This window comes from Sinocyclocheilus rhinocerous, unplaced genomic scaffold (genome assembly GCF_001515625.1).
Source record: "Sinocyclocheilus rhinocerous isolate Xijiao unplaced genomic scaffold, SAMN03320098_v1.1 scaffold556, whole genome shotgun sequence".
In the NCBI taxonomy this organism is placed as follows: Eukaryota; Metazoa; Chordata; class Actinopteri; order Cypriniformes; family Cyprinidae; genus Sinocyclocheilus; species Sinocyclocheilus rhinocerous.
The window spans coordinates 1,058,854-1,073,710 of NW_015631074.1; the positions used below are offsets into that span (position 1 = coordinate 1,058,854).

Sequence of the window (14,857 nt, forward strand, 5' to 3'; positions counted from 1 at the left end):
AATCATCATATTAGAATGATAGAATGATTTCTGAAGGATCATGTGACACTGAAGACTGGAGTAATGATGCTGAAAATCCAGCTTTGCTTCACAGGAATAAATTACATTTTAAAATATATTAAAATATGAACAAATTATTTTAAATTGTAGTAATATTCCACAATATTACTGTTTATTGTACTATTTTTTTATCTAATAAATGCAGCCTTGGCGAGAATAAGAGACTTTTTTCAACAACATTAAAAATCTTACCGACCCTTTGAACGGTACAAAAAGTCTGACAAAAAATTAATAATAGATGGATAAATAACATGTTTACCATGTATTTTGAAGTAACGCCTAATAAAGGTTTGAATGTAAACTATGATGTTTAACATTAATTTTTCGGCCATTAATATTCAGTATCAACTGATAAAATCACAAATATCAGCCAGTAACTAATATGTTAAAATAAATGTGCATCCGTAATGTAAAGATCTTGTTGGCATTATCTAATTGCATTCTGTCAGATTCATGGAGATGTTTCTCAGTGCTTGTATGCTGTAATCATCCTAAGCATGTGTGCATCTTGAAAGTCTCCCCAAATGTTTGTTTCCCCATGAGGCTCCTGCTGTACTCACAAACTTCAGATGTTTTCCATTGCAGTTGCTTCAAATGAAAAGGGAAGGAAAGTTTATTGAGGGGTTTCAATCTACAGCCTGCATCAGATTATAGTCGAACCCAGAGCCCTTCACCTTCATGGTCATCCTGTTGTGCTCTTTTTAGAGTAGCAGGGGTTCATGCTGAGCTTTTGAGACAATTTATATCTTAAGGCTTCTTAAATCTTAAAAACTGTGTGCCTTAAATAGCCATTCAGTAGGTTGAGCAGTTTGACTGCTAAACATTTAGAATAAAACGTTGATGTTACGGGTTAACGAAGATTGCATGCGTCTATGAAAAATCTGTGCTGCCATCACAGCATATTTATTTATTTATTTGTTTATTGCCTGCAGCATTTCAAGAAACAAAGACGACTGATTCCTGAGAAGACAGTATGGAAGTACTTTGTTCAGCTGTGTAGCGCACTGGAGCACATGCACTCCCGCCGCGTCATGCACAGAGGTACACACACACACACACACACACACACACACGTCTTCTGACATGTACATGTAGAAACAGACTTTAAAGGGGATATATTCTACTTCTATTACATATTTTATTTTTTCTGTCCATTTTTTCCCCTTTCACTGACACTTAAAGAAATATGTCACCTATTGGAGTTTCTTTCTTCATTGGAACATATTTAGAGAAATGTAGCATTACATCACTTGCTCACCAGTGGATCCTCTGCAGTGAATGGGTGCCGTCAGAATGAGAGTAAACAGCTGATAAAAACAAAACGGTAATCTACACAACTTTAGTTCATCAATTACCTTTAGTGAAGCCAAAAGCTGCATGTTTGTCAGAAACAAATTCATAATTAAGGTGTTTTAATTTTGAACAGTCACTTCTGGCCAAAAATACAAATCAAAATATATGTCTGTAATCCATTAAAATGCTTCCCCCAATGAAGTCCATGCCCTGTTGTCCTCTCACATCAAAGTCCACCGACAAACTAGTTTAAAACCATTTGGACTGTTTTCACTCGTAAACGGTGCTTGATCTGTGCATATTTCTCTCCTGATTCAGACAAGATGACTTTTTCACTGGAGAAAGCAATATTATGAATAGATTTCTTTATATTTTTGCTAAAAGCAATGGTTTAAGGTTAAAAACATCTAAATGATGGATTTATTTCTTACAAACATGCAGCTTTTCACTTCTCAAGTCGTGTGGATTACTTGTGGATTATTGTGATGTTTTATCAGCTGTTTGGACTTTCATTCTGACAGCACCCATGCACTGCAGAGGATCCATTGGTGAGCAAGTGATGTAATGCTAAATTTCTCCAAATCTCTTCCAATGAAGAAATAAACTCATCAACATATTTGATGGGCTGAAGGTGAGTACATTTTCAGCAAATTTAAATTTTTCGGTGAACCCCTCCTTTAAAATTTTCTTCCTGCAAAATTTGTATACACTAAAAGGTTGATTTTTCCTTTGTAATAGTGTAGCTGTGTATAAAGCACACAATCCACGTTACCAACTTGAACTCATTGCGAAATTTGTGTGGGGAAATCCTCACCATCATGCAAAATTCCCGATCTTGTGAATTACTATTAAACTGATTGTAAATTTACCGGCAAAAAAGAACACTGGTAAATGCAACTGTTGAAAGTCTGACAGGAGACAGTTAATAGATGGATAAATAACATTTACCATGTATTTCGGTAAGTAGAATTTAGAATTAAAATTTAGAATTAAAAAACAATGATGTTCATCAGGGTGGACTAAGTTGCTAAAAAGTTGATAGATTCTGATATGTAAATATGTCCATGTGCTTGTTGATGATGAAAACTGTCTTTTTCAAAATTGACTAGTTGATGGGTTATTTTAAGATAGTCTTGACTAATCTGACAGATTTCTTAAACGTGCATTTACATAATATGCATCCTTGCATACAAAAACAGCCAGAAAAAGTGCAACCGTCAAAACAGTAAAACTACCAAAAAGAAAATACATGTTTAACACTAGAACCGCCACGGGGTAAATTTTACCCGTGGCTGTTTTTAAAACGTACATAAGATTTTTAATAAAACGTTCAAGTCTCCCAGTCACTGACTTTTACTAAAATTGTGTGATTTACTATCCCCTGTTGTTAAAAGCTGTTTAGATAAAACCAGATCAAAAACCTGGGCATTTATACCTGTAAGCGCCAGCGCGGGTCAAATTTACCCGCTATAATGCCTGTATATTTGCGCTGTCATTTTCGTGCCGCTTATGTTTTAACATAGTACATTGTTAGGCAACGCCTTCCTTTCACTCACTGAATTAGTTCTTCTTGTATAATTACAATTATAAAATTACAAATTAATAAGGTGAAGCTGCACTTGAATTTGTCATCGCATCATCCTATGCAATGTGGTGAATTAGGCCTATTATTGCTCATTATTGTCTATGGGCTATTTTAGTAATGTAAATAACAGGTTATCTTAATATATTGATTAATGACATTGTATTATAATATTACACCACCCAAATATGTATTTACTTCCTTCTAATTCTCGTTGTCAGTGCAGGCTTGTTTAGCTTAATATTGACCGTTATGAAAAGTGACCAGTGTAGCCTGCATAAAAAAGCCTTGAACATAAAACAACAGGACAAAAATATAGTTGATGACTAGACATAATCATTTCATGACTCTAGACACTTCTTTGTGAAGACAGTAGCATAATACAGTGAAATAATATGTTCTTTAGCCACTCAAAAACAGCCGTCATGTGCGTGGGTAAAATTTACCCACTGGCGCTTTAAGGTATACAGCGACCCCTGGCGGTTCTAGTGTTAAACTGGTCAACAACTAATTAAACAGTCTACTGTTGGATGGCTAATCAACCATCTTGACCTATCCCTAATCGGGACATCATTGATCCCTCACTGCATCATCCTTGTGCTGTATTATTGCATGTTACGAAGGAAAAAAAAATGTGTTCCACTTCTCATCTGCTTCTCATCAGCTCTGAGACAAGACTCTAAGGTCTTTGCTATGCACAAGCTTGACCAGACACACTGCAGAGTGCATTGCATCATCCTTTTGCCATTTGAAAACAAGCAAGATGACGCAACTGTCCATGGCGACCTAAGACAGTCTTCCCCAGTTCCCATGTATTTATGCAACTCTTGTCGAAGTATTGTAACATACGAGACCTGTGTGAGTCTGTATTAGCAGTACTGGTAAAGGTTACAGCAGGCCACGGGTTTACATTCAGATCATTTCCCTTTTTGATTGTAAACTCTTGGGGGCAGTCAGTTCAGATCTTGTTCTTCTTAACCACCTGGCCTGTATGTATATGTTACTGTTGGAAAAGTTCATGTCCAGCGGTGTCTGACATCAAAAACGAGCACATGCTTCCAGAACCGTCGTGTCTTGGCTCAAATGACTTTCAAGAGACCAGCCAAGGTGATGCTTAATACCTTGCTAATGGTAACCTTTCTGTTAACCTTTCCTAACATTTATGTAGGCCATTTTTGTTGGCTTTTTTTGGATCGGCATTAAATGCTTCTTCTGTTTGATGTGTTCTGTTCCATCTGATCAACAGGTTCTCACACAATCTGCCAAGTTTCACAGGTTTCCATAGAATTTGAATGCATGTCATTCACAAAGTTGTATATTTGCCTCTTGTGTGTGTTTTTTTTTTTTTAGAGCTCAACAAGGAGTTTACAAAAAAGTGCTGTATTGCCACTGAAAATTGTACCACTATTGATCTTGTACATGCATTTTTTGCACATTCTGATTTTTGACGATTTCTTGCTGGCTAACATAGATATGATTTTGCTGAAATTGCAAAAAAAGGCTCCCTAAAGCATCAGTAAGAATGTGTTGAAAAAAAAAGATAGATTACTTACAAATTGAATCTTATCTGTAACGTAGATTACTTACAAATTGTAGTGAAATTGTTACTGATTACAGATTACATGAAGAAATTTGTAGTTAATAACGTAATCTAGGTTACTTGTTTTAGATGTAATGTAACATATTGATATTAAAAAAGTAAAGAGAAGGAAAACATTTTCCTTTTTTTAGCCTATATTAGTATCATAAAATCCATTAAACATTACATTAAACCAGGGTATCCCAAACTCGGCTTAATATAAGAACTGCAGTGGGTTTGTGAGTTAATATAAAGTAGTGCTGTCAAACGATTAATCGCATCCAAAATAAAAGTTTTTGTTTACATAATACATGTATGTGTATTGTGTATATTTATTATGTATATATAAATACACATACAGTATATATTTAGAAAATATTTACATGTATATACATTTATATATTTATATTATTATATTTTATATTATATATATAAATATATTTAATATAAACATAATATATTTTTCTTAAATATTTACATGCATGTTTGTATTTATATATACATAATAAATATACACAGTATACATACATATAGTATGTAAACAAAAACTTTTATTTTGGATGTGATTAATCACGATTAATCATTTGACAGCACTAATATAAAGCTAACAATTAATTAAATCATAAAAATGTAAAATAAAAATTATTTAAACACTTAAAATTTAAATATTTGTTTACCTGCATGTCAGTGTGACCATCAAGTGACATTGAACTGTAAACATGCGAATGTGAAAAAGAATTATTGGAATCAATAAATTAAGAATGATTTACTGACACAGTGTAAGTATGCAATCAAGTAATCCATAAAAAAGCAACTGTAATCTGATTATGAGCCTATTTCTTGGAAATATACATTTAAATATACATATTTATATAAAAAATATAAAAATGAAAACTTGGTCATTTTTCTTCTGTTGGGGCCATTGAAAATGTTGTCAGGAAAAATCCAAATTGTCGTTGTTTATTGAATATTTTGCTTCAATTTGATCATGCTTTTAGCTACCAATAAAAGTATAGTACTCTTAGTACCAGCTCAATTAACCTTCATTTTACCATATTTAAATTCATTCTGCAGAAAATGTGAAAAAAAGGTTGCAGATTCAGTTTGATTGTGCTGATCAGTCGCTAAAACTCACATTTACTCCCTCCACAGACATTAAACCTGCTAATGTCTTCATCACAGCCACTGGAGTGGTGAAACTGGGCGACTTAGGCTTGGGACGCTTCTTCAGTTCCAAAACAACCGCAGCTCATTCTCTAGGTAAGCGCTCCTCCCTCCCACCTCCTTGTCTGATTCTTTCTGTCCTTCATGGAAAATGAGAAAATGAGTATTGAATGTGGCGGAAACGGCCTTTAATTACTCAGTAGGGCCCGGATGCGTTTCATTAGGGCTGGCTGCGAGCAGAACCATGTGTCTGTTATAAAAAAAGCGCCTTCCCGACGGCCCCTGGGGCCAGTTGAGAGCAGAGCGTGCCAGTGGCTGTATCCATTTCATTGAGCAGTTGGCCTTTCCTGTTGCCTTGACCCCATGACCCCGCTCCGCACATATGATGTCTGGAGGAGGACAGGATCTTGAATCCCTAACGATGCTAGGCTAGGACACCCTATGGTGACAGAGCAACTTTTGGCGAAGTTGCCCGAGGAGGTGCTGCTTTTAACACGCCTTATATTCGAGATGACCTGTTGTTTAAAATCTAATTTCAAGAGTATACAAATTTGTTAACAGCTTGTCTTCTGCTTTATAGCAGTTTGTATTGCCAAAAATATTATTTTCACCATCAAGATCAGATTGTTTGTGACATTTTAGTATTACAAGTATCGTAAGTCATATTTCTCTTGTCTGATCACATTTAGATTACCTTTATCATCATCTAACACTCAGTTATTCAGTTAATAATACTAACGATTTAATTACACTAAGAAATATAGTCTTTAGCAGATTTTAAGATGATGTTTTTCACTTTTTTAATTATTTATTTTTATTGTACATCTCAGTGTTATTTAGTATGATACTGTGCTTCATTACTGTGGACCCTTTTCACAAGACTGTAATGACGTGTTTCAGTGGTCATCAGCATCGTAAATCCTCCCCTATTTAGATTTGTATTTTTTTTTAATGTATGTACATTTATAACGCTATACTTTGTATTATATCACCTTTGCATCAAATTACTGCCGTTATCAGTCTCTCTCAATTTTTTTCCTTTGTTTGAAAGTCATGAAAACATTATCATTGAGTTTTTCTTTTGCTGTTTGAGCAACTGGGAATGAAAAAATATATTTGTGGTACTCCCATTCACTGCTCTCGAAGTTTACCCAACTATGACGACATCCGCTGCCGAGAAACCTGGAAATGTGAAAAAGGTCTATTTTGAATTAGTTTTTATTTTTATATTTTCCATCTACTTTTTAATCTTAATTAAAATTTTAGATATTTTGTTGCTTGATTATATATTTTTAAATATGCTAATAGTTTTTTATTTTATTTTGCTATATCAAGGTAAGCGAAAATAAAAAAGCTGAAATAAAGTAAAAAAAAAACAAAAAAGAGAGAGAGGAACCAAAATATGATAGAGACGCTCTAGCATTATGCCAGTGAGTTTTGGTCAGCCATCTGACTGCCTCACATTTTCCATATGAAGTGTGCAAACATACTTAAAATATTAATGTGGTAATTTTGATCTAATTACGATTGCAGGACTTCTATTTCTGCATTTACAATTATTAGCCTGTTGCTGACAGGTTACAGTAAACACAACACAATTAGCGCACAGGAGTAGATTATAATAACTACTGTCTTGTATTCAAGAGCTACAATATGAAACGGAATATAAATGGCATATAAATCCAGTATGTTTGTGAAATGTGCATCTGTGTGTAGGAGTATAACAGTATGTTTTATGTCAGCGCTTGATGAGTATGATGTCGACAAATAAAAAAAAAAATGTTTTACAAGTGTCTAGAAATAACCAAGTTCGCAGCATGTCTTGCATTGCAAGCTTCTAGCCTTCACCTCGACTGCAAGCAACACTGTGAAACACATGTAAACCTGAACTCACAGCGCCCTCTACAGGACGCTCCGCTCCCTCGTTCAGAAGTCTGGCTTTTCAGGATGAGCTACAATCTCCGCAAGGGCTTAATCAGGGCTGTCCTTAATCATGTCTTAATGGCGCCTGCGTCACCTGGGGACCGGAGGAGCCAGTGGATCCATACGACCACATCATCCATTCGCACCTGCTCTCGGGGCCGGTGCCACACGTTATCATTTACAGACTGCCATGTTAGGGATCCCTAACAAGGCTTTTTTAGGACCCTAACATGATTTATAACCGCTAATGCATCGGCGAATCGTACCACCTCAGTTGCACTTGTCTTTTGTAGAGTTATCTACCTAGCTACCTCCCTACCTACTTATTTATTTATCCGAGCGCCTGGAATTCTTCTCTCGGGATGTTTTAGTATTGACAGTAGGAATGTACAAACGAGCATAAAGACACCCAGGTAGGTACAGCACACATGCGAAAGAGAGTCTCCTGCGGTTCTCTGTCACCTGTCCCGTAGGCTCCGGCTCTCCATACAAAGGCTGAAGGTTGAGCCTTAGCAGGGTATGAAATTCATGAGTGTCTACATGGCAGGTTAAATTCACCCATGGGCAAAGAGACCTTCGATCTGTGTCTCCCTCAGGGAGGGCAGACCAAAGCTTCCCGTTCTCGCTCGCTCCTCACAGTCGCTCCCCCTCTCCGTTTCTCTCCCTGCATGGGGGCGGTTTGGGGTGGAGGGTGTAGGGTTGCTTCGGTACGGTTTGGGGGTTGACAGTTCAGCCTGTAATGAGACAAACCACCACGGTAGAACTCTGGGATGCGCGTTGGAAGGAGGTCCGGGAAGTGCCATTCCACGGCTGTCAATTCTTCTCTTAAGAAGCCGAGCCCTAGCCTTTTAACTCAGTCTCCGAGTGGCTCCGCAGCCCACAGATACAAACAAAGCGCAAGACTGAAAGAAAGGAAAGATAGCTCTTCTTTACGTTTCCCGCCAGAGGCTTCCTAGCCTTTAAATTAAGCAGGGTGGTGAGCTGAAAGAGAGGGGAAATCGGAACAAAAGAAAGTCGGGAAGAGTAATAACAATTAAAATAAGGGAAAGTGAGCTAATCCTGAACCTTCACGTTCTACTATTAACGTCAAGAGTGGTGCTAATTACTAGCGTCTCATCCAAGTAGGGCTGTGAATCTTTGGGTAGACAGCAAATGGATTCGATTCACGATTCATGGGTATTCGATTCAAGAATGATTTTTGCTAATTCAGAACGATTCGATTCACAATTAAATTCGATTTGATTCGATTAACGATTCGATTCTGCATTCTTTAAGTGCATTCACAGGATTATTTAAATGCTTCCCCTAAATTCTTTAAATGCTTAGTCAGGCGGCAAATTACACAGCAGCCTTTATGGTTAGAGAACCATAGGTTAGAGAGAAAAAAAACACTTTTGTCCATTGTTAGATGCTAGTTTAATGATGCTATGGCATATGTAGAAATGTATGTAAGCCAAGATTTTAAAAAAGAGTTTTAAAAGTATTATGTATAGGCCAACATTTCAGAAGTGACAGAAATGTCAAATACAATAATTGTATGTGTGTATGTTTTATTATATATATATATATTTTTTACAAGGAATTATTTTCTTATCTCTTACTTTGAATTTGCTATAAGTAATAAGCAAATACACTGCTGGACAATAATCAATCATTTGGAATCTATAATTTTTTCCTAATGGCAATTTTATGATTATTTTATATACTACAAACAATTATTTCAATTTTCTGCACAGAATAAGGTAGAAAATATACTTTATAGTTTCTGTACTCTAATAAATGATTTGTCAATTAGCACTGCATCATTCATGCATTTTATTTATTTTATTTTATTTTATTGTGTTTATTGTCTTAACGTTTCAGTTCATTCTGCTTTTTATTCAGCTTAGCTGCAGATATAGCCGTATTATGTGTCTTATGTTTTATGGGCGCGAGATCGCTTCTCTTTCAGTGTGAAAACTTCTTTATCTCATTTTCATAAAATAAAATGCTATAGTATTTAACTTTTCCTCTCCATCGGCGAATGATGATCCTGAAAGAAAACGCGCCTGATGTCTGTTTGCTAGCAACAAACGCTACTTTCATGCATCTGATTATCAGATAAACCTCGCGCTTTTATTTCAAGGTTGTTGTTAATGCTGCGGTTATTTTAACAGTTTCTTTCGTACATTCGGTTGAAGGACATTGTTAAAACACATTTATCATTCAATGGAACTGTGCGTATGCTTTAGGCGTTTACATTTTTGCTCCGTCCATGCAATAAATGCTCAGCCTTCGACTGCTCAGGTAATGTCGTCGGTATGACCGAGAGCCATTGAAAAACTACAGAAAAGTAAAACTACTTCACTTTAGCATTACTGGCCACGAGCACTAGGGAGAGATCACACATCAGCTGCTCAAAAAATCAGTGTCAGTCAGTGAGACGAACGGAGCGCGAGCGCAACCCTGTGACAATCACAGGCGGTAAAATGGAGCACGTGAAGGAGAGATGCGAGGGCACGAACACTGTTCAAGGTCTCCATTAATTCCTGCTTGTAGTAATTTAATATGTATATATTTTGAAAGCATTGAATCGCTATAGAAATCACGATTCATTCGATTCTTAGCGTTTTAAATCGATTACTGTCCGAAATCGACGATTCACGATTCAAAATCCATGTTTCAAGATCGATGCATATGCATCGTCAGGGTTTGTAATCGATGCATCGAGAAAATGAGTGAATCGTTACACCCCTACATCCAAGGGCTTTGAGCTAACTAGGAGAGCCGTTCTGACTCAGAGGTCTGAGGAGTTAACGGGACCGAATGGATTTTTCTTTTAATCCCTCACTTTGCGCAGTTAACACTTCATTTTTGTAATTAAGCATATTTGTGGATTTCCATGTAATTAGTGTACCGTTGAGAGTCAGCGGTAATATCTCTTCTTTCATTCAAAAAAGGATCTTGCCTGTTATTGAAAATGTATTTTAATGTCATAACAATTCATAATAATGGAATGAATCCCAACGCAACCTACGATTTATTTGCATGAATGAGTAATGCACACTTAATTTGACGTGCTGCTGGAGTAGTTGCTCTGTAGTGCTAGGCTTTTATGAAACTATTAGCATGAGAGGGCTTTTTCCATGCTTTTTTTAAGTTACATATGTGATGAAAGAGTCAGTTTCTATGTTTCTTTTTTGTTTACACCTTTTTATTTTTTTAGTTTTAAATAGTTTTTCGAATGCTAGTGTCAACTTTAAGTAGACCATTCGTAAGTGTATTCCCACAAAAACACTGTGATGTTTTCAAAACATTTTGTTTTAGAATCCTGCAACATAACAACACCGGCTCAACTAACAGCATGAGTTTGGAGGCGGGGCTTTATGTGTGACCAGTGGCAGATGGGTGGAGTGTTTCGAATTTTTCATTTTTTTTTTGGTTTAGTTTTTTGTTTTGCTTTTTTACAGATATTTAGAGATGCACAATGTATTGGTTCCATATTGGTTATCAAACTATATTAGAGTTGGTATACATTGATTAATAACAGTTAAATGGATGGTTCACCCAAAAATGTAAATTGTCATTAATTACTCGCCCTCATGTCATTCCAAACCCATAAGACCTTCGTTCATCTTCGGAACACAAGATATTTTTGATGAAATCTAAGAGCTTTCTGACCTTCAATAGACAGCAACACAACCACTGATGTCACATGGACTATTTTATCAATGTCCTTACTACCTTTCTGGGCCTTGAATGTGTCAGTTACGTTGCTGTCTATGGAGGTCCAGAAAGCTCTCGGAGTTCATTAAAAAATATCTTAATTTGTGTTCCGAAGATTAACGGAGATCTTACAGGTTTGGAACGACATAATTAATGACAGAATTTTAATTTTTGGGTGAACTATCCCTTTAAATGTAATCTTTCGCAAACTTAAAAATCAATATCCATTTTTTAATTTTTTTATTTTAATACCTATGGCTTTTTCATATTGGATCGTCCTTGGATATAACCATGCACTATGGCTATTGAAGTCAATAATATTGACTGGTCAGATTCCGTTGATGCCATTTGTAATTTCTCATAGGCCAGTCAGTTACGTTGCTGTCTATGGAGGGCCAGAAAGCTCTCGGATTTCATTAAAAAATATCTTAATTTGTGTTCCGAAGATTAACGGAGATCTTACAGGTTTGGAACGACATAATTAATGACAGAATTTTAATTTTTGGGTGAACTATCCCTTTAAATGTAATCTTTCGCAAACTTAAAAATCAATATCCATTTTTTAATTTTTTTATTTTAATACCTATGGCTTTTTCATATTGGATCGTCCTTGGATATAACCATGCACTATGGCTATTGAAGTCAATAATATTGACTGGTCAGATTCCGTTGATGCCATTTGTAATTTCTCATAGGCCAGCTCTCACCTTCTGTTTGACTTTCTTTCACTTGTATAAAAGAAAATGCTTTTTAACGTAGGTCGGTTTGACACACTGATTGCATCATAGGGCGAGACGGTAGGAGGGAAGGGCCGCGTCTTTGCTTGTGTTTTTCTCAGCAAGTGTTTCAACCTCAGCCCCGCTACCCGCCCAACCATCCTGACACCGTTCGGTGTCAAGACGTTTCGCTTTGGCTCTTGTTCTCGCCACCTGAGACTTCTTAACGCTTTGTCAGATCTGAGCTGTTTGTGCCAAGGCTAAACTTTAGTAAACTGCAAGCATTTGTCAGAATGTTTTTTTTTTTTAAAACTCTATTATTTTTTTCCCTCCCTCTTTCTATCATCAATCTTTCACGCTGGTTGGCCACAGTCACTGAGCAGTAAGGAGCTTGTCACGGCTTCAGGGAGTATAGCGCAGGGAGTTTGACTGTCCTCTTGGGTCCCGCTCTTCTGCCTGATGGCTATTAGTCACTGCCAATTACCCACAATTCTTTGCAGGGCCACAGACTAAGCGACCTGATGCTCTGTTCAGTCTCACGTCTGTCACAGTGCGATTCTCAGTGCCTTCCAACATATGCAACATCATGGCACGTAATCATTGTTTACCTTTGGCAGGCTTCCCAAACATTTCCGCTGTCTTCCATTGGTCGAGCAAACATACAATCCTGCCTGCAGTTATACTTCAAAATAAAACTACACATGATATTTAGGAAGCACGTTTTGAACAAGACCAAACCAGTATATATTGGTGGTTAGCCGTCACGCATTAGCCTGAGCTACAGTGTGAAATCATCAGATAGGACCTAAATTTTCTTGTGGCACAACTGGTAGAACCATCGAAGACTGTTTTGGTACAGTGGCTGTTTTGGTTTTATCGAATTTCAAAGACAGTCAAAGAATGGAGCGAGGAAAAAAACATGAGAGAATTGATTAAAGTTTCATTTTTGGCCTTGTTGAATGGCTCCTGTTGTAAATCATTGAGGTTTTTTTGTAATGAGAAGTGAATGAGAGATTTGAAATCTCCTCACATGTAAACTGAGATTTTCATTCCCCAATACACATACTTGCAGTCTAAACCCCCATCCCCCCAGATCTCTAAACCACCCACCTACATGCATCCATGAACATTCACATTCGGCTCCATCTGTAAAAGTTGTTCTACAAGTCATAATCTGAACGTCAAACCGCCTGTGTTCCCAAATTACACAGGTTGTGTTTTTTCAGATCAAGTTAGTTACATCATATATCCCATAATGAATGCGGTTTTATTTCATTGCCATTGTTCTAGTTTTTTCTCTTTTTTTTTTTTGTTATAATAGTAGTTCTTTTTATAAGTGTCTTTAAATAATTAGGTTAAATAAGTTTAAATGTAATGTTTGTTGGAGTAAGGTGTTATTTATATATATATATATATATATATGCACAACACAACAAAATCTCCACAACACAACGGAAAAAAGCCACAACACAGAGAAATTAGCACAACGCAACGTGTTATGTACTTCACAAACTGGTCAGGTTTGTATTGGTGAGGCTTTCTCCAAACTGGCCAAATACAAACGAGACAGCGGTAAATGGAAGATGCTAAAAAGAAATGTGGAAACATACGGCGCGATTCCTATTCCACAGAGAGCGCGTGCAGACCAGGAGTTAACGCGCCCAGTTGCTTGGTGGTGGAACAGTAAGCCGTGTCTACATTGGACAGTTGCCGCGCCGTGTCGCAACACAGCAGGTTGAGTCTGTCTACAGGACATTTGAACTTTGTGTCAGTATATCATAAATAGGACGAGGCATCAGTTTACTGTCGGGGATTTGTTGTGTCATGTCGCGCCGCATCCGGTGTAGACAACATCACTGATTATAATGGGTTATATAGACTATTTTGTAGTGTCGCGCCGCACCGCTTGCATCCGGTGTAGACAGGGTGTATTTAACGTTCTTATTTAAGGCTATTTTCTTATTTAACTGTATTATTTCTTTGATATTTATTTTAGTGTTTTGCAGGCTGCGTGTTCACTGACGGAAGTGCTAAAAAAACACGCACGTGTGTTAATAGATGATCGAGCCTCATTTATCTATTTTTTGTGTATATATATATATATGTATAGATTAATATATAATTTTTATATATATAATTAATATAAATTATATATATAACAACACCACGCCACCGACGGTAGTTGGTCCATTACCACCGCGGTGGTAAAAATCTGCGACCGTCACAGCCCTAATTTTCAGCATCATTATTCCAGTCTTCAGTGTCACATGATCCTTCAGAAATCATTCTAATATGCTGATTTGCTGCTCAAGACACACTGCCTGTTATTATCAATGTTAAAAACAGCTTAATATTTTTGTGGGAAAACATGATGCTTTTTTTTCAGGATTCTTTGACAAAAGTTCAAAAGAACAGCATTTATTTAAAGTAGAAATCTTTTGTAACATTACAAATGTCTCTAATGTCACTTCTGATCTATTTAAAATTAGTTTTTCTTTAAAAAAAAAAAAAAAACACCTACAAACCCCAAACTTTTCAAAATAAATAAATAAAATATGCTAAGCTAAGCTAAAGGTTAAGAAACTAAAGTTCAGCTAAATGTCATGCTTAAAATGTCATCTTCGATTTTTTTTTATACAATATGTAATGGCGGGAGAGTCCCTTCTCTGTGTCTCCCCATCCACAAAGGGATCATTGCACTGAAAAAGATGAAACTATATGTATTTAAATATTTTAAATTGTAAAATCTATTTAAAACATATCTATAATTTTCAGTTGTGTCACATTAAATATGTAATATACTCTAAATGCTGCCTCTGAATAAGTTCCCTGGTT

General features: G+C 36.4%; 1 protein-coding gene across 1 annotated transcript in view; it reads left to right on the forward strand.

Annotated features, from left to right (window-relative positions):
• LOC107741550 (serine/threonine-protein kinase Nek7-like) overlaps nucleotides 1-14,857 on the forward strand; it is a 93,088-nt gene that overhangs the window by 59,072 nt on the left and 19,159 nt on the right. Inside the window, exons 6-7 of the mRNA XM_016554309.1 lie at nucleotides 993-1,101; nucleotides 5,667-5,774. Of these exons, the coding sequence (XP_016409795.1) occupies nucleotides 993-1,101; nucleotides 5,667-5,774 (217 nt within the window). The remainder of the gene's footprint in view (nucleotides 1-992; nucleotides 1,102-5,666; nucleotides 5,775-14,857) is intronic.